The 27,300-nt window shown below is 40.4% G+C and overlaps 1 protein-coding gene across 1 annotated transcript in view; it reads right to left on the bottom strand.

The window, feature by feature from the left end:
* Positions 1 to 25,884, bottom strand: part of LOC118781701 (mucin-2-like) — a 50,650-nt gene extending 24,766 nt beyond the window's left edge. Inside the window, exons 1-21 of the mRNA XM_036534699.1 lie at positions 25,809 to 25,884; positions 25,422 to 25,683; positions 23,975 to 24,089; positions 23,479 to 23,569; positions 23,174 to 23,311; positions 15,637 to 15,849; positions 15,341 to 15,466; positions 14,964 to 15,078; positions 14,633 to 14,771; positions 14,381 to 14,494; positions 11,646 to 11,712; positions 9,266 to 9,403; positions 8,970 to 9,134; positions 4,675 to 4,769; positions 4,447 to 4,573; positions 4,043 to 4,249; positions 3,647 to 3,747; positions 1,985 to 2,136; positions 1,610 to 1,748; positions 1,290 to 1,400; positions 908 to 1,087 (exon numbers count right to left, since the gene is read on the bottom strand). Coding sequence (XP_036390592.1) covers positions 908 to 1,087; positions 1,290 to 1,400; positions 1,610 to 1,748; positions 1,985 to 2,136; positions 3,647 to 3,747; positions 4,043 to 4,249; positions 4,447 to 4,573; positions 4,675 to 4,769; positions 8,970 to 9,134; positions 9,266 to 9,403; positions 11,646 to 11,712; positions 14,381 to 14,494; positions 14,633 to 14,771; positions 14,964 to 15,078; positions 15,341 to 15,466; positions 15,637 to 15,849; positions 23,174 to 23,311; positions 23,479 to 23,569; positions 23,975 to 24,089; positions 25,422 to 25,683; positions 25,809 to 25,884 — 2,871 coding nt within the window. The remainder of the gene's footprint in view (positions 1 to 907; positions 1,088 to 1,289; positions 1,401 to 1,609; positions 1,749 to 1,984; positions 2,137 to 3,646; positions 3,748 to 4,042; positions 4,250 to 4,446; positions 4,574 to 4,674; positions 4,770 to 8,969; positions 9,135 to 9,265; positions 9,404 to 11,645; positions 11,713 to 14,380; positions 14,495 to 14,632; positions 14,772 to 14,963; positions 15,079 to 15,340; positions 15,467 to 15,636; positions 15,850 to 23,173; positions 23,312 to 23,478; positions 23,570 to 23,974; positions 24,090 to 25,421; positions 25,684 to 25,808) is intronic.
* Positions 25,885 to 27,300: the final 1,416 nt, after the last annotated feature.

Here is a 27,300-nt window from a genome sequence, read left to right as displayed (position 1 = left end):
ACAATTTGATTGATTGATTGATTCATATAACTCACTGTAAGGTTTAAATCAACTGATGGTCTAACTCACAGTAGTGTGTAACACACCATGAGATACATCTCACCCAATGGCAAGGTTTAAACCATCAAAAATATAACTCACTCTGTGGTTCAATTCCATCAATAAGAACCACTTTTTAGACCTGGGTGTCATTGCTGAAGCTGTGTTGCATTTAACAGTGTGTTGGTTAGCACTGCAGCTAATTGCATATTTGTTAGTGTTTATTATTTGTTAGACTAAAAATCAGTGCTTTTCCCTTGGTTAATTAATAAGGTGAATCTCACTGCTAATTAATATTTTTGTTTCCCTCCTAAACTGGCTGCTCATCAGCTTGCTATCTGAGCAAGGTACTTAACGAGTATATCTGCGTTGAAGTGGCAGTCTCGTCATAAGAAGACTCAGTCATGCAAAGACAAGGGAGTCTATCTGTAGGAGTCTATCTAGGGAGACCACTGATGAATATTTTTACAATTTGTTACATTATCACATAATTACACTAACATTAACCCAGGAAGGCACTGGGCATGTGTTGAAACTGTATTTGAATAGTACACTCCTGTTGGGTATATTGTGTTGCACTTGTGTGTTGGGACTCATTAGTGGTCTCAGCCTTATGTGTTTGACACTGGCTCTTGTTCATGTGTGGATGATGGATTACTTGTTTGTGTAATATTTTGTGTCATTTTTCTGGATGCCCTCTGCGCTTGACTTTTGGAGTCACTGTGAAAAACACCTACTGGATTGTGAATATAATGTTGTATGTACCCATCTTGTACGTTACTCTGAATAAGAGCATCTGGAAAGCAACAAAATGTAAATGCCAATGTAGCTCACCATGCAGTCTAACTCAATGTAAGGTAAAACTCACCATGTGGTCTGCTTCCAGGATGATACGCACTGTTGTTTTGCGGTCCCACAGCAGTGCAAGCCCAATGGTGGACTCCACAGCCAGATATAAGCCGACACTCCTCACGGTGTACTTCACCAGTGGTCCTGTTTTGTGGTTTACCACTTTATATGTGCCATCAGACAGCTTCAGCTCTGTTCTCTGTGATGTAAAAAAATGTTTTTTTTCTGTAACAGAGACAAAAGTCCCCAGCAAAATGTGCAGTTTATGTGGATAGCATTTGAACTAAGATTTTCAATGTGAGAGCCGGATTTTCTGACATTAACTAACATTTCAATATCAATATTCCTTTCCTTCTGTACTCCCCTGGTGATACTCCCCAGTCAGTGATTTTACCCCTTACCCCAAGGTAAATCCTAACAGATTTTGAACAAGTGGTGCCAGTAGATCCACAGGGTATGTTTTCAGTGATCACTCGAAAATTGCCACTGCCTGTCTTATTGCCACATTTGTCCTGTAAAATACAGAGATGACAATATTTCATTGGTGGAGAGACATGACTTCATAGACACATTATTGAGTAGGGAATGTCTTGCTTAGCCCTGTATAGCTGACTAAAACATCTCCTTAAAAATGGAGGAGGAATAGATTGCCAAGTGTGATTGTGGTTCAAAACTGAAAGACATATTTTTGAAACATGTGGAAGAGAAATAATGTCATTACCTGCACAGCCACATAACTACATTGTCCATGAAACCCAAACCTCTGCTTATCAAAGGTGTTGTAATGGCCACTGCCATAAATGATGCAGGTACCAGCACACTTCTTCTCTGTGCACTCCCATACTCCCCTTTTGCATGTGCTGTAGAAATAAGACAAAAAAGCATTCACATGCTGGCTGGAAGCTGGACCAATCACATCCAAGTCAGGATCATTCCAGAGATGCAAATGTTGACCCCATGGATAAAGGTGCATAAAGTAACTAAAACTATCACTGTGACTGTATGAAACAATAATGTTTAGTCAACCTTTTGACTAAGGTACATTTCCTCCTTTGGAAACAGAGCCTTACTGGGCCCTGTGTTCTGAGGCGCCTACCATGTGTTGCACTGGACTTGAATTTGTCTTCCTGGGGCGTAGAAGTGTCCATCATGGGGACATGGACAGTCGTTCTCTTTCACACAGTTCCCTCTCCCATCATCAACTAATCCAATGGGACACTGACAGCCAGACTCACAATCAGTGGGGAACTGTGGGAGGATACACATTATGCCATTTTGGTTACTGTGGCTCAACCTATCACTTCTTTGCATACAGCTCATGCTAACTCTACTCCAATACCCATGGTTTTCACCTTTTTTAAAGGAGGCCCAGGCCTAACATATAATGTTGTCAATATATACGCAGGAAATTCCCCCAATTTGTCACATTTATTGAAATTAATATTGTTTATTTTTGTTTCACTTGAAGAAAATGTCATGTATTGTAGCAGATGCCTACCAGATGTCCACTAGAAGCCATTCATGTTAATCTCAAGTGTACAGGGTGTCAAGGATACAAGGGTGTCAGAACCACACAAGGGCCTGGGGCAAATTTTCAAAATGAAAATAACCCCCCAAAATTCACCTCACCTTTTCTACATTCTGAAACAAGAAGCAACTAACCCACTAAGAACCTACTAAGACTTCTTATGCCTGTGGAAAAAAGGAAAAAATACTGTCCTTCTGAAGGAGAATATTGATTTTGCGGTAATACAGGGGAGTACTGGAACAATATGTAACATTTAAGGAATTTAGGCTTTGGGACTGCAAAAATGTTTTTTGGGGGGGGGGTGCAAAAATCCAGAATAGAATTGGATATGATTTTTCAAATACATTTTTGAAAATAAAAGTGCATTAATATTTTTCAGTGTGAATGCACAGGTCACTAGCTTGTGGTATTCGTAACATGGATGATGCCAGGTATCACAGGGCTACACTGTTGGTGCTATGCAAAGATGTACTGAATTTTTATATAGGGAGGTGTTTACATTTTGAACATGACATCTCTGGCCATTGCCTGAACATTCAAAACACATTTCTTTCCATTACAGTTAATCCACAGAGGCTGGCAGTAGTTTGCAAGAATTGTGGAACTTCATTTCATTCCCCGTAAAAATGTGTTGGTGTGCTGTGCATTGTTCCCCCCTGAGAACAACCCCTTCAATCCAACCCTTCAGGCGTGGTCTGAAGACACACCTCTTCAGACTCTACCTGGACTGACACCCTTGCCATTGTGACCTTGTAGATCTAAGATTTTTGGCATGTACTTGTAGTTCTATCTCTTACCTTGTATTTGTAGCACGTTTTTGCCTAGGTAGCATAGCGGTACTTTATTGTCCCAATGATTGTATTTGATATATGTACCCCTAGATCAGATTAGGTCTGTCTCGCTACACTGACCTTGTGCTCAGTTTCAGCACTATCTGCTTTGTATGACATGTACACATCTTGTACACATCTTGTACACATCGTGCCTGTTTGCCCACTATATGCACTTTTGTACGTCACTTTGGATAAAAGTGTCTGCTAAATGAATAAATGTTAATGTAATGTAAAATATTCATTTCGGTGTTCAGTTTTGTTTTTACTCTAAAGCTGCTGTCTTGGCCAAGTCTCCCTTGAAAAGAGAATCTTTATCTCAAGGGGACTTAGATAAAATATTAAATTAAAATTATTAAATAAAGGTTAAATAGAATTCATTAATTGATATGTAACGCACACAGTCATTATCCAGGTTCCTACAGGTGCGTGCGCACTCCAGTCCCCGCTCCCCAGGTTTAGCAGTGGAGCAGCTGAAGTAGACTTTGGGAGTGGGACAGCCTGGAAAACAGGAGCGAGATTTCTGTTACTCCAAGAGGGGCAGGATTTAGTGAGGTACTCTTCCACAAGTTCCCAACCATGCCACCTACTGTCTGAGTGGGCTTTCCAAGACCGGCAGTGAAGCCTCCCATTGGTGCAAACACTAAAACACAGAATGTCATTAACATTTCTGTATGTCACTTGAAAAATTTTATTCATTGTGACATATGTGTGATTTTTCATATTCACATTGTTCTTAAAACCTACCAGTGCTCTTCCTTTATGTTAATGGATTTCCCAGGTTTGACATGGTCACCATTGTGATAACAAGGGCATTTGGCCATCGGAATGCAGACACCCCTGTCATCCTGATAAAGTCCATCAGGACATGAGCAGCCATCCACTGGCAGGAAGTCAGTGGAGCAGCCCTCCCACTCAGAACTCAGAGACTGGCAAGTGCGCTGGCACTGCTGCAACTGGTATGAGAAAGTCTGGGATGTAGGGCAGCTTCCTGTGTACTTCTCTGTCAAACACAGCAGTAGAGAATCATAGAGAGAGCTCTAAATTATACTCTGAGGCAAAAATAATGTACTCAAGAGGGGGACAGAATAAGAGAAAATGTTTGCTTTTTAAAATATTTTTTTCTTGTTTTGAAACCTGGACAGTTTAATATGGGGAGGTGAACCAAGGTGCATTGTGGAAAGAATTGTGTTGACTCACCACAGACATTTGTCCTCCAGCCTTGCAGGTCCACACCCTTGGCAGCACAGGCATGCACATAGGAGGAGAACATGGAACAGAGGCAGTCCTCGCTGTGCTCACAGTTACAGCTGGAGTACTTGCACCTCTGGCAGGCACACAAACAACAATTCATACCAAAGGTGGCCACCACAGAAGTTGCATGAATTTTAGCAGACCTTAACTGAGCTTGTAGTGAAGTAACCTTACCTTGTAGTAAATTTCTGGGTCTACCATAGTGTGGCACTTGGCAAACTCACTCTTTTGACTCCTTAGTAATGAACACCAGTGTTCGGCATAGTTTTCTAAAGGAATCAACACGAGAGTTTAAATCAGTTCTCTGTGCTTTTAACAGCTGAATTCTGCATATCTCTTTTACATTGTGAGAACAAACAAATATGCTAATTTAAGTGGCTTTTTTCACCATAATAGAGCTGTTGGCGAGAGCTCCGGTTGGGCACTGTAGGAGACAGCCACGCTGAGGGATAGCTCACGCATTTTTCATAATTTTATTTGCACCATTTCTATATTTACCTCATATCATTGCATTAATTAGACAATAACTGTACTTGGTTTCCAAATAAGTCAGCCAGCAATGTCAAGACAACAAGTGAATGTCAAGTGAAAGGAGATTGTGCTGCAACTCAAGCAGCTCCTGTGGCTAAGATGGCAGATCTGCTAACCATTGCTAGCCTAGTGCAAGTGCTAGAGAAAAACCGTGAGAGCCTGGCTGCGGAACTCAAAACATACCTCTCTACATCTTTGGGGACCTCCCTTATACCTATACAGATGTGTCTAGACACCATCAGCGCTGCATTGGATTCACGTAACCAAAAGATAACAACCATGGAAAGCACACTCACCAACCACAGACCTAGCCGAGCAAACACCGAGACTGGATCAGCTTGAAAAGGCAAATGCAGCCTTAGTATCCAAAGCAGAGGACCTCGAAAATCGATCCAGACGAGAGAATCTGAAAGTAGCTGGATTACCAGAGGGGATTGAAGGAAGTTCGCAGTCAGAATTCGTCTCACAGCTCATCCACAAAGTCACTGGAAGTGAGATTTTCCCGAAACCACTGGAATTGGACAGAGCACACAGAACACCAGCTCCAAAGCCTATCCGAGGCGAACATCCCCGGGCCATCATCATAAGATTCCACCACTTTCAGGAGTGGACATACAGTTCAACGGCAAGAGGATCCTGTTCTTCCCTGACATGAGTGCAAACTTGGCCAAGCAGTGGCCAGCGCTCAATGATATCAAGGCTAAACTCTACAAAGCTGGAATCACTTTCGCCCGATGCCACCCAGCATCAGGGAAATGAACAATAGCAAAAAACCAGGACCAGATGGGTTTACCTCAGAGTTTTATAAAAATTCTCAAAGCAATTAGCTCCATTACTACTAGATATGTTTAATCATTCCGTATCCACAGCGACTCTGCCAAAAACTTTAACTGAAGTGTCAATCTCTGTCATTCTTTAAAAGGATAAGAATCCTGCAGAATGCAGCTCCTATAGACCTATTTCACTTTTAAATATTGATGTTAAAATACTGGCAAAAGTCTTGGCAAGATAATTAGAAATATGTCTCCCTTCAATAATTTCTGAAGACCAAACAAGCTTCATCAGAGGAAGACATCTATTCTCAAATATACGGCATCTGCTTAATATAATTTCTGCTCCATCTACAACCACAAAGCCTGAAGTAGTACTTTCTCTAGACGCTGAAAAAGCCTTCAACAGGGTTGAATGGGAGTATTTGTTTAAATTACTGGAAAAATTCAGGTTTGGTAAGAATTTCTTTTCCTGGGTCCATCTTCGTTATTCATCTCTTCAAGCCCGTGTTCACACAAATAGTCAGCACTCAACATACCTCCCACTATCCCACAGAACCCACCAAGGCTGTCCGCTGTCACCATTGTTGTTTGCACTAGTTATTGAAACTTTAGCCATAATGCTGAAAACCTCAACACATCTGCAGGGTGTACGCCAGGGAAATATGGAGTATCAAGTTTCTCTGTACGCAGATGACCTGTTACTTTATATAACAGACCCTACCAGCTGTGCAAATAAGATAAATTCTGGATAATTTTGGAGCATTTTCAGGCTACAAAATCAATTTTCACAAAACAGTGTGTTTCCCGATAAATTCTTCAGCCAAACAGCTCATACAGGGGCAGATACCCTTTCATCTTTTACCCACAAGTTTTAGTTATCTGGGGATTAACATTACCCATTCATTTCAGGCACTACATAAAAATAACTTTGACAAGCTACAAAATAAAGTCAAAGCAGACCTACAAAAATGGTATAAATTACCACCGTCATTAGCCAGTAGAGTGCAAACTATAAAAATGAATGTTTTGCCAAGGTTTCTGTTTCTTTTCCAGTGCCATCCTCTCTTTCTGACAAAATCATTTTTCAAGCAGCTCGATAAAAATTAATCTCCCATTTGTATGGGCAGGCAAGGTGGAGAGAATAAGAAAAAGCGCTCTACAAGTGGCAAGATGGGATGGTGGACTAGGCCTGTCTAATTTCATGTTTTACTACTGGGCAGAAAATATACAAAAAATACTCAGTTGGCTATATGAGGATGAGCTGGACTGGTGCAAAACAGAATCCCCCTCCTGTCACACATCCTCACTTGCAGCTTTGACATGCTCTCCTTTATCTATCTCAGCAGTAAACTATTTGTCAAACACAGTTGTTTTGTCAACTCTGAAAATATGGACACAGTTCTGCAAACACTTCAAATGATTCAACTGCAGTCTCTTTGGCCCGTTATGCAATAACCGTCTATTTTTACCATCCAAGCTCGACTCTGCCTACACACTTTTGAATAACAAAGGTATCATTCAGAGACCAGTTTTTGGATGGCACCTTTGAAAATCTGACCAGTAAATATAACCTGCCTCAAAATAATTGTTTCCGCCATCTCCAGGTTTGCAGTTTTGTTAAGGATCATTGCACTACATTCCCTCATTTGCCCCCTGAGGATTCCTCAAATATTTTACAGAAACCAGAAAACCTGACAGGGCTGACATCTAAGCAATACAACTACATTCTTAGATCTGACCCCCCTCCATGTGCTAAAGTGGAGTGGGAGCAGGAGTGGGAGGCTGAACTGGGAATCCAGTTTCAGGACCCGTGGTGGGAAAAAGCCAAATTACAGGTTAATTATTCCTCCTCTTGTGCCTGTCTCAATCTTATACAATTTAAAGTGCTCCATAGAATGCACTTAAGCGAAGCTAAACTAGCAAAATACTTTCCTGACACTAGTGAGGCCTGTAATACGGGGGGCGACAGTGGCTCAGGAGGTAGAGCAGTCGACTGGGGATTGGAAGGTCCCTGGTTTGAATCTGGCTCATCCTGGCAGAGTGTCGAAGTGTCCTTGAGCAAGACACTGAACTCCCAACAGCTCCCAGTGGCCAGTTGGTAAGCCTGTATAGCAGCCTCTGCCACTGGTAGGTAGATGTGAGGCATATAACTGTAAAGTGCTTTGAGTACTCAAATGAGTAGAAAAGCGCTATATAAATGCAGTCCATTTACCATTTAATAGATGTGCTTCTACCCCCTCTCATCTAGCCCACAAGTTCTGGTCATGATGAAAATTAACAGGATTTTGGAAAAACTTTTTTAAAATCATGTCAGAAGTCCTAGGTACAGATATTGCACCCTGTCCACTCATTGCCATTTTTGGAGTGCCCCTTAACTACCCTGAGTTTTCTAAAAAGAAATTGAACGTCCTGTGCTTTCCGAAGCCGAAGCCTCCAGCAGAACGCTCTTGGCAGACTGATCTAATGTCATTCCTTAAACTGTAAAAAATCTAATTCTCTCTTAGAGGGTTGACTAAGAAATTTTACATTACACGACAACCTACCCTCTCATATTTTGAGTACAGTATCTACAGTTCCCATTGCTTAGAAATGCACTTCCCCATCACTTTGTATCCAACTGTACTTCTGTAGTGGCATCAAGTATTTGAATTTTTTAAGATGCTGAACATGTTTAATTATGCATGCTAGCTATATACTATATATGCTGTGAAACATTAGTTCATCTTGTAAAAAGTGGACCAACTGGGGGGTGGGAGGGTGGGTGGTTTTTATTTTTATTTATTTATTTTATTTTATTTTTATCTTCCCTTGTTCACCTGTATGTATGTCTATGTCTTTGTTTGAACAAATATAAAACTGGACATGTTTGTACTCTCAGATGCTGTGTAAATATGATGTGATGTCCCAATAAAATAAATATATGAAAAAAAATAGAGCTGTTGGCTGAAACCATTAGAAACAGACATGTAAACTATGTGGACACACACACTTCCCTTCCTGGACATGATGAAGTAGGAATATTATATATGGCTCTACCACACATGTGTTAGGAAAGTATAGGAGAGGAATGATATTAGACAGATGCAGCAGAATGACATTTGGCAGAATGACACAGTGACTGAGCTTGTGCTGCAGTTCACACTACCTGCCTAAAAGGGAGCTCACCATTTTCTACACTGAAGGAGCAGGGGTGGTCCAGTCGCTCTGTCCTATCAGGGCAGCTGGCTTGGGCCTTCCAGGAGTTAGCAAAGGATGCAGCTGTGCCCTCCACCAGACCCTGCGGCGTCTTCAGATCATCATGCAAAACCATGTTGAAGTTTCCACACAGACCTATGGACACAACATTGCAGGTTCTGCTGCACATGTACTAGGATGCAACACAGTCGTGAGGAGACCCATCTCCTACACACAGTCTCAGCTGCACAGGAAAGAGCAAATACACATTCCATTAATGGACATACCACATGTTTTTGACTGGTAAGCATGGTCCAGGGTCACGTACACTTGCATGATGGGAATGAGCTGAATCTGCAGCTGTAATCCAAAATCCGTCTGAACCAGGATGTAAAAGGAGGAGGGCCTAAACACATTCACATTAGCTGTAGCCAAGAAAAACACATCGTCACCATTACATCATGAACAATCTCATGCAATCTCATTTAAAATATAAGTGCACCAGGTATAAGGTCCATTTTTTAACAAAAATGTTAATCTATAAACCAGTGCTACCATAACCACAGTGCTATACGGAGGGGATAGACAAAAAATGGCAGCTTGAAATGAAAAAGAACTAATCTGAAGTATTGTTTACAATAATTTACTGTAGTTATGTACTAATTAAAAAGGAGTTTAATCATGTTTTTTTTCATATTAATATCTATACTAATTACCAGTATGTTTCTGTTATAAAAACATTTTAAAATGCTTTAGCGTGAGTTTCTAAAGTAAAATAAGTAGGGATGCACGATGATATCAGCATGACATCGGTATCGGCTGATAAAAACTTAAGAAGTTCATTTTCGGCATCGGCAAAATTTCTGCCAGTGTGCCTGGCTGATAAGGTGATGCATTAACTATGCACATGCGATGACGCTAAATATTTCTTATGAGCACCAGAAACAAGTTTCAACATGTCAGCTGTATGGAAGTATTTCAAAGTATCTGAAACAGATAACAAAATTGCTATTTGCAATGCATATAAAGCACCAGTGAAGCGAGGAGGGGTGAAATATATAGCTAAGTTTCTCACTCTGGGAGGATGCTAGCTGTGTGCTGCTAAGCTTTTCTCTGCTTCTGGAGGGGCCTGAAACCATTTGTAAATAACGCATCTCCATAAGGAGAGAATGCGATTTGAAATGAAACAAGACAGCCCGCGATTGCCGAGCTCGTGCTTTGGGACTCGAACCCCTAGCTAGGTTTCTCACCCTGAGAGGATGCTAGCTGAGTGCTGCTAAGCTTTTATTTGCTTCCGGAAAGGGCGCAAGACCATTGTTTTAATATCGCAGCTCAGGAAGCAGAGACAGCAATGGAAATTAAAACAAGACAGCCCGCGATCGCCTAGTTCCTGCTTTAGGACACAAAATATCGCGGCTCCATAAGGAGAGAATATAAGACAGACTATTTTCAAATTACGCGGCATGTGTGTGTATACTACGGTGGCCGAGACGGCTCAATGCACTGCAACTTCAGAAAATTCATGCAGGTAGACACAACACCAGCAAATTAAAAAAGCATCTTCATCAATTTCACAACACATGCACTGCAAATACTCACAACACGAGCAAATAATGTGTGTCGGGCAAATCAAGCCATCGGCCAAAATGAGTTTGAAAATATCGGCATATCTAATATCCGCAAAAATCCAATATCGTGCATCCCTAAAAATGAGATATTACTGATTTTGAAAGAAGTAAAATAGTAGATGCATAAATTGCAGGCGTGTCAGTCACTGAAACAATATTAATCTCCAGTGCCAAAAGGAAGAGTGATAAAAATCATCCAACAAGGAAAAACTGTACAGGGCAGAGAAACAGTGGTCACAAACTGGAGCTCACTGACAGGGATAAATGGACACTTCACAGGATAGTTGCCAAAAACCACAAAACAACAGCCTCGGTCATTAACACAGAACTGAATCTACACCTCGGTGACCCAGTTTCAACAAAAACTGTACATCAAGACCTTCATAAGGCTGATAATTATAGTAGGGGTGTCATTCAGAAACTGCTTGAAACCCCATGATGCATACCTTGGTGTAATCAACACAAAACTTAACAAGACAAACAGTAGAAGAACATAATGTGGACCAATGAGTCATTTTTTTACTGTTTTCTACATTGGGACAGATTGCCTAATGGATTCAGCTGTGGATTCATTAAAATCAGAATGAAGTCAAACACCTTCCTTCACCTCCCCAGTCACCAGATCTTAACATAATTGACCCTCTATGGGAAGTTCTACAACTAGTGTGTAGAATAGATTTCTACGTCTTTCATCTCTTAAAGAACTAGAGGCTTGGTGTAAAACCTACAATGTCCATAAAATGGCAATTAAGGATTCACACTATTACCTGTGATCTATTGCATAAGGTAATATTTATTCATTATTATTTTTTATGGTCAAATACAATAAACAATGATGCACCATGAAATACACTTATTGTCAGCTTTGTATTGAACAATTTTTTAAACATTGTTAGCTTCCAAAAGCAGTATCTAAATCAGGCTATCAAAAGAGAGAAAGAGATAGATAGTAGAAAATGTGTAAAAAATATATTACTGCTGAATGAAAAGCTGATGTGTGGACAGGGAAGAGGGTGGGATCAGTCACATTGTCTCTCACCTGTACTGTAAGGCAAACTGAGTTCTGCATTGTGACTCACTTTCCCATCTGCTTTGAAGACCAAAGCCTGCAAAAAGAATTAAAAGCTGTTCCAGTTTATACCTGAGCATGGAATGAAGCTATTGGGGCAATTGCTCTGTCGTTAGCTTAGCTGCGGTTTAGAGTTTAACACGGTTTTAAATGTGTATGTTGCGGAAGAAGTCATGTGGCTTCTTAAGCCCCATTGCTGTGTCATCGTGTCATACCTGTGGTTTAACCTACTACTGAGGTTTAGCCTGATCTCAGTTGCTGTGTGTTCAAGAAATTTCATATCAGCCACTAGAGGTCACTTTTTGTACATATTTGCTTAAACCAGATACTGAGGTGGTTTAAGGAGGGACTAAACCATCTCATTTGCAGAATGAGACCTACATCGCATCCAGCACACAAACTAATAATATTTTGTTAGCCTGATATCGCCACCATGTAGGCCTATGTCGTCACTTACTTTGACTGTGTGAAATAAAAGCCATATAGGCATATCTCTTTATATAGTCCTATAGTCCTATAATTAAGGTTTGCAGAGATGACTTTCTACATCTTCTTCGAAAAAATGTAGGCTGTTTTTTCCTAATCACAAAGACAGACAAAATACGCTCCAGGAGTAGTATTGAGAAACACTGCGATTAGAGCAATATGGGGGGAACGTCCCGACAAATGAGATACCACCATCTCATCCGGGCATTCTGGGATCTTCGGTTTAGAAAACCATTGGCTCTGAACCCCGCTAGGTTTGCTAGTGGAAGACACAGTAGCAAAGACGACGACAGTTGGTAGCTAGCTAGCTAACAAACAACCGTAATCATTATGAAATGGTTCAGTGCTTTGTCCCGGACTGCAGCCACCGTACATATGTGAATGACTACAAATTTTTCAGGTTTCCAAAATGCCCCACAGCATAGTTTTACATCATGGAAACCGTGAAGGTTATCTCTGTAAGCACACCATCAGAGAGACATCTATCAACTGTAGCATTTTCACTCAAGTCAATTGCCCAAGTCTACACGTGTAAGTAGAATGAGCTTTTTGCTTAAACTTACTCTGTAGATATGTCTCAAAGGCTTTGGGCGTTTTTCATTATTCAAAATTGTGGGCTAACAATCAGCCCACTTAGCAAGTTTGATGGCTGATGATGTGGTAACCTGACTTTGTTTGCTAGCTAGCTAGCTGGTTAGCTATGCTACCTAACGTTACACTGGCCTACACTCACTGACACCCTGTAGATCTTATCCCTCATGCTCGCCCTGACCAAATCGGTGATATGGCCCTCAAAACAGCTGAATTCCTCCATATGCCCTGATTTATAATGGTTTTCGCCCTGTTGAAAACATTGGGTCTCATCCTTACAGAAGAGGAGAATATGGCTAAGCCACACCATTGCTGCTAAAGATTTCTGATAGCGATGACTGCTAAAGAGGACCTTGCAAGATAGCTGCTATAGCGATAGCTGATAACGATGATTAGCCACACCCTAGCTAGCAAGACCGGAAAGTGGGAATGAGAAAGCTCCATGGTTTCATGGGATGTGTAGTTTTTAGCTTGTGGTTGTACTAGCATATAAGATAAAAAAATTAATATCACATAAAATTTAGCTCAACAATTAAAATAAACAATGTCGCAAGATGGGATCACAATATATAATCCAGAAATCAATGGTAAGCCATAAATCACTAGAAGTACTTTAAAAGTGCGTTTTAAAAAATGCCTATGACTAAAATGAATGGGGAATTTCACTGCTGACACCAGTGTGACGTGGCCACCTCGGTACTCTATTGTTTGTGTGACGCGATTTTTGGCCTCACTCGCGGCGTGTGCTAAAAATAAATGACACATGCGTTTGTGTAGTCAATGGTAGAAATTGTCTGTCTCTACTTTCCTACAATTCCTACATATATATGCATATATATTAATATATAGTGTGTGTGTCTGGCAGGATGCGCCCAGCTGTCTGTGGGGGGGGTTAAAATCACGATGCCAGCTCAATATCGTGATGTCTGTCAGCCATCATCCAACCCTAGTTCTTAGAACTAGTCCCTAGTTCTAATCGCACGGGTTTTAGCATATGCGCTAAACGGCTAATCACACTGGTGTGACCGTAGGCGCGAAAGGGTTAATTACAGTTTTTAAGAATCGATTATTTTCTGTTTCTGCATCGATGCAGAATCTTTCACTTTCGCATTGCGATGCATCGTAAAAATGATTATTTCCCCAGCTCTAATAACATTGTGCCAGATTTCAAAGGGATCCATTAAAACTGTCAGTAAAACAGAAAAAGCACTTGCTATCCAAAGTGCAAGGTTGAGCACTATGACAAGTGTCTAATCTTGACTGGGAGCCCATAGCAGCAGAACACTCTAGTCAACACTAACATTAAAGAAATCTTCTTCCTACAAACCACTGAACAGTGTTCCACAAACATGGTATCTAAATGGTCCTAAGAGCATACCACTATAGCAACTTTTGTGTCAGTATGGCACATAACAGCCAGCCACTGTATTGCTTGGTACCCATGGATTTCTGATTGCAGCTATATTCATTATTATTAGTAGTAGCACTATTATTATCACTTCTGTAATGAAATTGTTTTCTTGCAATGGCCCTACCATATCTATGGTAATGAGCATTCATTCTGTGGACACTTAGACCTACTCATGTGCGGCTGAAAGGATCTTCATTCTCTATGAGTCAATACTCACGTTGTTCCTGTCATTATTCAGCAACAGCACCACTGATTTCAGACAGGTGTCCAGTTCCTGGGCACCACAAGGAACCAGCTGACCCAAAACAGAAAACTTTGACCCAACACAGTCCTGAGAGCAGAAAAGACACAGAGGAAATCTCACTGAGGAGTCAAAAATTGTATATATAACACACAAGACATGCTTTTTAGGAACAGATATTAATTGTTTACTGAGTAAGGTAAGGTTGCCCGAAGGTAAAGCACAAACCTTGGTTAGGATGTAGTAGCAGTCTCCATGAAAGGTAAAGGCTTTCCCATCATAGGTAGTCAGGTGTGACCCCACCTCCACAGCACACATTCCAGGGCATGGCAGACTCTTACAGGACCACTTCCCCTGGTAGCAGATACTGTAACAAACCAAATAACCATATGTTTTTCATTAAACATGGCCAGCTCACATTACACAGCTCACAAGTCACTATGCTTATGATCATCTAATTTTTCCATTCTTTTCATTATATTTTTCTTTCATAATACATATATACATACATAAGGGAACTCTTGTGCATGTACATACAGGGAAGGATAGAGTTGCTTACCATTCTTCACACTCCTGTCGGAGCACATCCCCGGAGTTGTAGGCTTTATCATGCACACACTGACACTGCTCCTGGCGGATACAGCCTCTCTCAGAGACATCATCAAACACCATTCCTGCAACATGGCAAATAACCAGCATCAGCCTTACTAAGACCATTCCAAAGTCTGGGATTCAGCTATTCATGTTGAATCATTCAGTAGCAGGAGCACTTATGTTATTCTTCTCTCTCACACACAAACAGGATAGTAACACATGTACACCATAAGGTAACATCTCAAAACGTCTGCCACTGTACCTGATGTCATCTTTTGTGGCCAGACTGTTAAACAGTGTGTATGTATGGTTTGTGTGCAAGTGGTGATTACAGGGTCAGACCTTCAGGGCAAAAGCAGCCATCCAAAAGATGTTCCTCACACAGCAGGCTTGTGTCGATGTGGGTGCAGGTATTCATGCAGGGAGAGCCTCTCTCGGAGTACACCATGTTATAGGGACACTGCTTGGCTGGAAACACACAAAGATCTGAGTTCAGTTTTATGACAAAATAGGTTAGTTACTGTTATTGAAGTTCCTGTTAGCCCTCAAAATTTTGACATAACTTTGTGCAATAGAAAATCAGACTTCACCCTGTGGACAAACCAAAACATGTCACAGGCTTTTAGGGAGGAACCTACCACAGAAGGTGGGGCTCCTCCAGTTGGGTGGTGTTCCCCCTGCATGGGAGCACTGCCGTGAGTATTCAGCCAGGGTACTGCAGACGCAGAAGTCGTCTGGTGTGTCTCCACAGCTGCACATGTCCTGGGCACAGGCCTGAAGGTAGGGCTGTGGACTCAGGGCACTGGCACAGGATTCCCAGGCCTCAGCATGCAGGAGCTCAGCACAACTGGCTTCCTTTATGATAGAAGGGGACACATTAGTGGGGGAGGGCAGAAAGGGTGCATCAATATTCATGTACTTCTTCTCTCTCAACCCTGAACCTTTGAGTGGGGCAGTGGCACAGGTCTCCTAATATCATTCTCAGCTCTCCCACTGGCTGAGTTCATCTTTTTTTTGAGTACCATACAGTAACCATTTCCATTCCTATCAAACAATAGAGGACATTGGAAGGACAAAGGAAGGATAGTGGACAACATTGTTGTCCTGAGCCCACAGAGACCTTCACTGACAAATTGTACTTCCAGCGTAGATCAATTCAAGGGGATGGCACCACGTAGTGGCTTCAGTATCCATTTCCAGAATCTTAGTTTGCTGGATTCCTTCCACTACTTAACTCATTTAACTTCACTCTGGCCCTGTCCTCCCCATTTCACATGGCCAGTAACTATCTCACTCTTTTTTTCACTACAAAGTGTGGCATAAGTTGTCTTGATGTGACCTAGCTTCACCTCTCGGACCATTACTTTGCCCTTTCACTCCCCTCAGGGCTGCCCATGGCTGTTTCCACAACAGCCTGTGCAACCCTTCACCTACGGAATTTTCAGACAAGATGCTATCCTCCCTATCCCCCACAGTGGCCTTTTCATAACTACCAGTGAAGGCTGCTGCATTGTCCCTGCTATCCACCCTTCACTCACTTTGCTGTCTCATCTCTCATCCTGCAAAACCATGCCACTCTAGCTCTTGGATCTCTGACACTTTACATGCAGACAGGACCAAACTGTGATGTGCAGGTAAAAGATGAAATAAATCAAACCTATCCACTGACTTGACAGATTACTATAGCACCCTCAAAGGCTACATATTTTCAAACCAAATCAAGGTCAGTGGAAACAAACCACACAATATATTTATTACCTTCTACTTCTCTTCCCTCACTTCCCTCTGCTCTAGTAGCTGATGACCTAACTTCCTACTTTGAAACAAAAGTTACTGACATCTCCAACTCCCTGTCGTCACAGTCCTGTGTCCACAAGGTTACTCCACCTGCTGCCAACCTACTAAGCTTCTCAGCATTTTCTGCAATTTCCAGTGCTGATCTCCTACAATGCAAACAGCTGACCACTGGTTCACTAGACCTTATCCCTTCTCTTACTGCACTCTTCCCTTGTGTTGTATTCATCAATCTCTCTATCTATTATTATAATTTATTATATAAATTTTATCATTAAATGTTATATTACATCTTTTTAGCAACTTTATTTCTAATAATTATGACAGATTTTGTATTTCTATTTGGAACTTTTGGCCAGTAGGCCTCATTGATCTGAGCTTGTACAACATATTTTTGAGTAAAAGTAGCATTATTTATGGATTATTTTGACTATACTAAATAACAGAGGTAACATATTGTGCTATTTATCATAGACTATTTTGTTTTAATGTTTAACCAGGAAATTTGTTTTGAAACCCTTTTAATTTTTAAAAAAAGTGGTACAAACTAATATCTGTGGAGTTCCTGATCAAATCTGAACATTGTGACTTTGTTAGTAAAGAAAGGACATAGGCCTAAGCCTATTTACACATTAACACTTTGCCATGTCACATCTGTCTGGTCTATTTCCTTCCCTTTGTCTTTGTACACATGTCTCCCCAAGTTGATCATGTTTATAGGATTTTGATGATGGTTTATGCCATCAACCCAAGATATGGCACATCTTGTTGGCCCTGGGGTCATCCTGATGACATTTTCAGCACACTTCCTCTTCTCTCAGGTGGGGAAGACCAGGACAAATTCCCATTCTTCAAACACAATATATTAGCAACCTCAGCAGGACCATTATCATCAATTGATTGCTCCTCATCAGTTGTTGCACGGTCTGGATCATAGTCAGTGTTGTCTTCAACTTCTGACACATCTTCTGATGCACTTTCATCCTGAACTTTCCCCTCCCCACTAGTGTCACGATCAAAGTGGCCAAGAGCCTCACATACAGTATATCGTTTGGCCATTGTGGTCCCCCAAAGTGAATGGTGAGCAAGGCCCTAAGGAAGCTACATATACCTGAGCTGCAGGAAAGGTTCTGTATATTACTGAAACACTGTCCTGATGTTCTGTTTGCGTGAATATCGAAATTCCCACAACATATACTCATAATATTTTGTGTGAAAGTTGTGGTTCCTATGGGGGAAAGATTCTACTGGGGAAAGGTTCCAGAGTTGCCAGGGAAACCCAAGAAGGGTGTGTGTATATGCGTGTGTGTGTGTGTGCGCACTCATGCACATATGGGAGTGGCTGATGGATGGACATGCTTCAATTTCTCTCTTTTTCTCCTACTTGTCACCCATTAGTTTCCGATGGCCGGTCATTTTTGACTGGGAACACCACAGATGTAAAAAAAGTTAAAAAAAAAAAAAAAAAACCCTCACTCCAACCCTTCAGACGTGGGCTGAAGACACACCTCTTCAGACTCTATCTGGACTGACACCCTTGCCATTTTGACCTTGTAAATCTAAGATTCTTAGCTTGTACTTGTAGCTCTATCTCTGACCTTGTATTTGTAGCACGTTTTGCCTAGGTAGCATAGTGGTACTTTATTGTCCCAGTGATTGTATTTAATATATGTAACCTTAGATCAGATTAGTTCTGGCTTGCTGCACCGACTTTGCTCAGCTTCAGCACTATCTGCATTGTATGACCTCTACACATCTTGCCCTTGTGCCTGTTTGCGACTATATGCATTTTTGTACGTCACTTTGGATAAAAGCGTCTGCTAAATGAATAAATGTAAATGTAAAAACCAAAATTTAATGAAAATGATCTAAATTTATTTTGTTTTTTTTCAGATGGCCCGTGTGGACAATGTCATGGAACTTTATCTTAATAATAAGATGAAATAAACAGAAAAATTGTAAATTGGTTAAATTTGATCAGAATATAACAGGAGGGTTAAAAGGCCAACCATGGACCCCTACAGTCCAGAACGAACAATGGGTATCTCCCCTCCTATTCCTGTTTAACTGGTTGTCTCCAACCAGCTGACACATTACCTTGCTCAGAATAGCTTACTCGACCCCAATCAGTTTTAAGACTTGCCACTCAAGTGAGTTGGCTCTCCACTCTGTCACAGAAGCACTCAATTCTGTAAAAGCAGAATCCTTGTTCTTGGTCTTAATCTTGCTTGATCTCTCTGTGGCGTTCAATTCAGTTGACCACCAGGTCATACTGGCAAAGCTGACAAAATTGGGCATCTCAGGCAGTGCCCACAAATGGTTCTCCTCTTACCTCTCTCTACACTCCAACCAAGTATCCTGGTGTGGTTCAGTCTCAAAGTCCCCCTGCTTTGCCACAAGAGTCCCAAAGGGATCTGTTCTTGGTCTCCTGTTCTGCTTGCTAATAATGTCCTATTGATTCTCCTCCCACTGCTATGCTAACGATATACAACTCTTTCTCTACTTCCCATTCACTGGTCTCCGTATCACCAGGCACATCAAAGCCTACAAATTTTCTATCCAATGAGCACTTCAAATCTCACCAAACGAGAACTACTCTATCTTCCAGCTGCATCTATCCCTTTCATTGATCTCTCAAATACTCTTGATAGCACAATGGTGTTTGCATCCAAGACCACCAAGAATCTTTGTGTAATTCTGGATGTCACTGTCTTTTGTCAGCATAAATTACCTGGAGCTGTCAATTCAGCATCTGCCAAATCCATCCGTGTCTCACTACATATGCTGCCCTGTTTGTTGTTCAGGCATTTCTGCTGTCCCTAGTAGACTGCTGCAGCTCTCTCCTTGCTAGTCTCCCTAAATGTGCCATCAGGTCCCTCCAGGTCATACAGAATGCCTTTAACCATATACTCACATGTCACACCTCTCTCGTTCCCCTCCACTGGTTACCAGTTGTGGCCAAAATAAAATACAAGGTTGTCCGTGACAGACGCGTTCTCACAGGACTCGTAACCGAAAGGTTGCCGGTTCGATCCCTGCTGGGACACTGCTGTTCTACCCTTGGGCAAGGTATTTAACCCACAATTGCCTCAGTAAATATCCAGCTGTATAAATGGATAACATTGTAAAGAACTGTAACCTATGTAAGTCGCTTTGGATAAAAGTGTCTGCTAAATGAATAAATGTAAATGTAAATGTAAATATTGGAAATATTCTGGTTGGTTTAGGCGCGGGGCGGTGCCTGGGTAGAGCATGTGTAGCAGAGCTGAAGTGATTAGCTCGTGGGAGTCCTGCGTAAAGCCTTAGGTAGCGGGTAGCAGGTAGCAGGTAGCCGAGCAGTTGCAGCGGCTATGTCACTCCCCGAGACCTGGATAAATAACGTTGTTGACGACATGTTAGTGGCAATTTGCCTTTACCTCAACTGGCAACGACACTGGCTTTAAGGGGTTGGTAGCGAGTAGTGAGAACCTCGGTTCGAAACTTGCTCGCTCGCCGACCCACGTAACAACTAATACACATAAAACGTAGCAAGATACCATGCGTTACACATGCAGGAGACAAGACATGACGCAAAAAGTACGCTGTAGAAATCGCAGTGGCTGTATTCGAAACCGCCCACTGCGTACTACACAAGTATATACTGTATACTGCATGCTATTTTTCAGTATAGTACCCAGTATGCGACCATTATTACCATGATTACGTTTGTAGTATGTTACATTGTCGCGTGAAATCATTGCGAGTTTAGAAACGTCCAGATTTAGATTTCCTCGTGGTATTTTCCAGTTAGACGCCACTTGCATTCTCACGATGGTGCTACTGGTAGCTACACATAATTTATTATTAATTATTAGTGGTGCAGCGGATCACAAAACTCACGGATCGGATCATTTTTCGGATCAGCGAAACAGAGACAAATTTAACTTTGGTTTCCATTTATTACTTAAAGAATACTTAAAGCAAGGAACTTTTGCCCATTGACTTAAATGAAAACAACATTCAAGATTTCCAATAAAATCTTAAAATAAAATATTCAATACTCAATTGTTGAGCGCTTGTTCTGCTGTTCTTAGGCTGTATCCGAAATCGCTCCATATTCACTATATAGTAAATATATATATATATATATATATATATATATATATATATATATATATATATATATATATATATATATATATTTTTTTTTTTTTTTTTTTTTTTTTTTACACTTAGTCGTTGGACTTAACTGCCAGCTAGCTAGCTAGCTAGCTACCGTTAGTTTAAACTACTTTGAACAGATGAAGCTGAGTGCTAGTTCTTTATGTTAGCTAGTGATGGTGTGGTAGAAAAATTATGTTATCCTAGCAACACTGTGTATTAGCTTGAGCTCACTGCCAAAAGGTTGCATTAAGTTCACCATGCTTGCTTAAGGTCATTGCAGGACAGGTGTAACGGACCCAGGAAGCCTGGGTGACTGCCAATCCAAATTTTGGGAGAGCGCCACCTATTTTAAAAAATATAGCTTGGCTTGGCGTGAAAATATTGGAAGAAAAACCCAAGAAAAATTAAGAATGATTGAGAGAAATAAATAAATAATTGTGTAAAAGTGTCATTAAACCAAAAAGAGAAAAAGAGGGTGGATCATGAGAGTGGGAGCTGGCAGGTGAGCTCAGCAATGGGAAGGGTTAGGAAAAAGGTATAAAATAAGGGGAATTTGAGGTGCTTTTTCAGACCTGGGTCTCAAAAGAGGGTGTGACTGCTTTGCTCCATGTGGACCAGCCCGGTTTACTGTAGGTGTCTTCTGATCCATATACAATAAACCTATTTGCATCCGACTTTGAAGTGTAAGTTGTATTAATTTTTGGAGATTGTTATTTCTGCATTTGATACAGCATATTGAAGGCTCAAGAAAGGAAAGGATCCTCAGGCCTGACCGGTAGAGGCGGGGAGTGGTGAAGTCACCACAATGGCTAGATAGGTAGCGGTATTATCTAACTAGCAGGTTATTATAAGTTGCAATTAGCTAGTCACTTAGCTGGCTAGCTGGCACAGTTAGACACAAAGATGTTCATACAAATGTTCGAATAAACTTGCAAACATAAAACTATATCCAGAAAATTAATTTATTGTAAGACTGAGTGAGTGAACAAGTGAGCGATTTCGGAAGCAGCCTTTATTTTCGCAATGCTTCTGCTAAGTAAGGTTGCTGGTTTTTAAAATGGTGCTTGTATCTTTTCACTGCAACTCTGCATCGAGATTTAGGGAATTATTACTTTAAAAAGTAGCATTGGCAGTAATACTGTATTTCACACTATTATGGTTTAACTTTGCGATTAATCCACTGTTCACATGCGTGCCAGATCTGAGATCCACATGGATCACAGATCAACTACGGTCCCTTAAACCACTATTAATTATACATTTATTATAACAGGAAGGTAAGTTTTTGTTGTTCGCTATGTAATGTTAGGTCACCAGTTCACCTCTCACTATATCTCACTTCATCTCACTATACCTATCACTATGAGCTACAGCTTAGCTAGCTACTAACCAGATAATAAACTACTAACCAACGTTATTAATCATCTTAAGAGACAAGTATTGGCAGTATAGCTATTGCTATCTCTTTAACAATCGTTGGACTCAAAATAACATGTATTTGGACGTATCTGCAATATCAGCGAAAGAGTGGAAAGAAATATACAGGCAAGCAGAAAAGAGTATGAAGCAGATGTTTGTATTCTTCCAGTTCTGCTTCCTGTTGCATGATAAAAACGTCATCAACATGCCCACTCACTCGCTGTGAACTCTCCAGCAAATAACCTGCTCTATTCACACATAGGCTCACTCTGACATGAGATGGACTTTGTACTAGGGAGCTGGCAGAACAAAGTCCGTCTCATGTCTAGGCCGACTGATTCGGACGTTTGCGTTCTCACATACAGCTCCTCCGGCTAATGGGTAGATATGTTCTGGCTTTCAGTGCCTGTCTGAAAGGGGCTTTACTGTTCATCCACTATCAAACCATACATTCTGGCCAGACCACTCCACAGTAGAATCAGATCGCCACAACAGTCCGATCTGCCAAATCACTGACCAACTTCCACTACAGACTGAAGACTCATTTATCAAACTGAATCTTCATTCAAAGAACACTTAACTATAAACATTTATTCTACATCCTCAAACACATTTGCTACATGCTCTGACTTCTCTTGCACCTGCTATGGCAATTAACAGAATATGATGTGTTATGTAATGACTCCTATTTATTACATTCTAACACATTACATTGTAATGATTTCGTATCTTCTGTGCTTTTAGTCTAACCTCGTTGTATGCACTTTTCTTGATTGTCTACAGTGTCTGCTAAATGACTAAATGTAAATATAAATGTACTCACAAACTTGGCACATGTATCACCCTCGCCAGCAGCATCTGCAGATTCCTCCTCTTCTTCAGAAGGGTCTTCACAGTATTCTGTGGGGATGTGGACTTTCTGCTGGTTCCCAAACTCAACAGCACTTATCCGGTGACCTGCGTGACATGAGAATAAAATTCACTCACATTGTTTACTCACTGAACACTGAGATTTCATGAGAGGTGCAGTTAAATTCTGTGCTAATCATATCAGCACTGGCACCCCCTCTGAACCCACATAACTTGATGCTACAATAGCAAGATGATGCTGTAACCTAACTCACCCCCCTGGAGGAACTCTGAGTAGAAGGAAATGCTGTTGAAGTCCCCACACAGGCCACAGGTACGGTTTTTGTATTTGGAGTCTAATTCCAGCTGGTATAGAAGAAGAGGACAGGTTAGTCTAATTACCCTCAGATCAGCTGTGTTATATAGAGTTCTTTCTCTCTTTAGGTAGTCCATCAATGCAATCTTTTCAGATTCAACATACAACATATCTATTTCTATTGGAAGTGCAGCTAGATCTTTTGGGCTGATATGTCTGCACATCATATTTTACGATTGCAGAGCAATTGGCATGGTGGATAGGGCTGATCCTGTTATCAAAAGGTAGCAGGTACCAGCTGCTGGTATAGCCACAGCAAGTGCATTGTTTCAGTAAGTAACCAGATATATTAATACATTGTTTATGAACTATACTATAACCTCTGATTCAAAGCAGAGAACAGAGCACAGCCAGCCCTGACTGTCTGCCTGATAACACTCTGTAGAGGGGCCCACCGTGATAGCATCCTCTCTGTTCCACATGAGGTAGAGCCCTAGTTTGGCGGAGAGTTTGGTGTAGACAGCATTGCGCTCCAACAAGACTCCTGCGCTGTAATGTGGCAGGACCACTCTAATAAGGAACACATCAGAGACATTTATTATTCTATCAGGACTTTTTTCCTCATAATGTACACTACAAGGCATCAAGAATAGCTCAATTAATATATAAGATTTATAAAAACATAGTAACAATAGCGGAGACATAGTACTCACTTGGTAGTCAGAAACAAAACCTGTTTGAAGACTTTTTTGCTTTGACTTTAATTTTTCATTCATCTTTCATTGAATGAGCAAACAGCTGATTCAGCTAAATTGTATAATTTTCAGGAAATACTGGGTATGACAGATTAATTCCTAAAAGAGCCTGTCAAGTATATGAATCTATTGAGCAGCATTCATCAGTTGCCTGATATAGGCAACAATACCAGCTGTTTCTGAGAACTAAACACACACCAACATCTCTGAAGCAGCAGAAAGAGACAGAAACACAGAATAAGAAACTGCATTAATTCTCCCTTAGATGTCTGCTGTTTTATTAATTAAGAGAACACAATGACAGTTATGTATCAGCTTTTGCTAGCTTAGTCAGTTTAGATTTTAAACAACTAGCTATTTTTACTCAAGAACATCTTTTATCTTTTAGCAACCAAGCATTTTCCCTGTATAACAAATAGTTGTAATCCACCCTATTGTGGGCAAGGAGATATGGATATCCTAATTCATTATTATAGCTTACATGTACACTTAGGTTATTTCACTGTGTTCCTCAAGTTTACCCTATTTTACCTCATATTTTAACTTCATATTTTAATCTTTTTTTCTGCTTTGAACATAATGTATGAAAAGCACTTTATGAATAAATATGTCACTCTCACTCTTATTCTTACTCTTATTATTGTGGAATTTGGTCAGTTTTATATGTTTAATTCTGTGTTATGCTGTGTGTTTGTTGGCTAAAATAGTCCCCAATTCACAAATAGTCTCCCAAATCAACTTCGCAAATGCCTCACTTACATTAGAGACAGTAAAATGGTATACTACATATTTACTATAAAAAGTAAGTAGTCTTGTACACTGCTATAATGTCAATAAAAATGCCAATAAAATGTTACTGGAATGAGAACCCACAAATAAACAGAAACCACAGACAGTAATACATTGGTTGGGAATGCATTACTCTATATGTTGAAAAATGTCTTTAAATACTTACTTGGTGAAAAACATTTCACATTTAGCTTTAATAATTATCAGTAATGGTGCCATTTTGAAATAATGCAATAAATTAGATACTTTAGACATGTTTTCAGTTTATTAGGTGGTCCAACAACTCTGATTTCAGGAAGAAGGCCTGCTTGTTGAAATCCCATAAAAAATCTTGAGACCTGCATACAGAAGCTCTCACCTCTCTCCATTCACAATCACCTGATTCTTGGTGACCACAATGACCAGGTCCTTAATAGTGACTACCACTCGGCTGATGATGGGGTGACTGTCCACCTGAGCCCTCTTCATGTGCACAGAGAACTCCAGGTAGGATTGGTGGCAGTCAGAGGCCAGGTTGTACTCGCACATGCCAGGGAACTGGTAGACATCCCCATCGAAGGTCTTGAAGTGGTGTTTGCCCCAGGTGCTGCAAATGTTGTTGACATGATTGCGGGTATGGGCTGGGAAGAAAAAATACATTTTGATATATATCTTTGCCTTTTTACAGAAAGGAGCCAAAGAAAGAGCCAAAGGTATGATTTAGTCATGGATTACAGTGAGTAGTTATGAGAGTTATGGTTCTTACCTATCTTGGCCTCTGCACTGAGGGTCCAGGTAAAGGCAAGCGCCAGGGCATAGGTGTACAGGACGAGTCTCCCCATGCTGGTGAGATGTGTGGAATGTGCAGCCCAGGCAGCAGGTCCCTTATATTGAGCTAGCAGAGACCTGGCTCACACCCCTCTATTGCAGGGAGGAACCCTATCTCTTTATTGAGAAATGGCAAACAGAGTAAGAACATTGTGTTATCGACTGAACACATCCCACTACCACCGGTCACCCTCTAAGCAAACCTGATCAAGCCTGTGTTTATAACAAATATCATAAATCCTAAAAGCTGCTGCTCACACAGAAATTTAAAGGCAGATTATTATGTAAAATAATTTTGCATCCTGATGTACTACAGCGGGTGTCCTATTACAAATGTTACATCTCATCGGATTTATTTCCAACATTTGCATGTATCATGTTTTATTTGTAAGTGCACACTTTACAAGGAGTTAACCAAGAAGCATTTATCAAAGAGCAACAAAGAAAAGTTTACATTTTTGACTTAAATATGAAAGCAAATACAACTCTAAATACAGTATCAAGCAGCAGTTATGAGCAATAAGCACAAACAGAAACACATTTTAAAAGCATCTACATATTATATAAGACTAACACAGACCTTTGCACAGGTCTGTGGTCTGACTACACTGTGTACTAAATTTATTATATTAAATAATATATTAAGTTAATGTATTGAATATAAAACATATAAATATTAATGTTCAAACAACATAAACATAAAGTTGATTTTATTTAGTTTAAATAAATTATGTAGGATTTATGCCCTTGTTGCTATACACAGTTTGACTGTCTCTAATGGCCATATTGTTTTAGCAAAACTGTTCTATTGAACAAAATTTGAATTGAACAAAAGTCAAGCATGCATGCAATTTTCACAGAAAGCAGTCTGGTGGTTCAAAATGACAGTATATTAGTTTTATCATAATAATTTTATATTTGTTTACATTGTTCCATTCCAATTGGACCCTTCCTTGCTTTTAGATATCCCCTGAATACTATATGAGAATAAAGATTGCCAGCCTTTAATATGTCCTGCCCTGTATCTTAGTTCATCCAACAGGTTTCTAATTAATAGTTATGCTGGGCTTATCCCATATAGATATCCACAATGAGACTGCTATATTTTCCTTAGTGACCAGATTTTATTCCAAATGAAATGCCCAAAATCAAGAGAGGGAAGCACCTGCCTGACACTTTAGGATTTAACATTAAGATTATCTCTGAAAAAGAGATTAATGATTGATATCATTTTTCCAGAATTATTTTCCTGAATATGTTGAAGAGCAGATTACATATGAACTATTCAAAATAAATCAGTGTAGCCCACTGCAGTGTGGTAAGAAGTACATAAAAGAATGTGTCATTGCCATTTTGAAAGTGTGCTCTGTTCGTGCAATAAAAGCAGTTCCCAGAGTATATGGATTTCATGCACATCTCTGCACATTTTA

Source organism: Megalops cyprinoides, chromosome 8 (genome assembly GCF_013368585.1).
Source record: "Megalops cyprinoides isolate fMegCyp1 chromosome 8, fMegCyp1.pri, whole genome shotgun sequence".
Lineage (NCBI taxonomy): Eukaryota > Metazoa > Chordata > Actinopteri > Elopiformes > Megalopidae > Megalops > Megalops cyprinoides.
The sequence above is the reverse complement of the archived record's forward strand: the minus strand, read 5'-3'. Positions and strand labels throughout refer to the sequence as shown.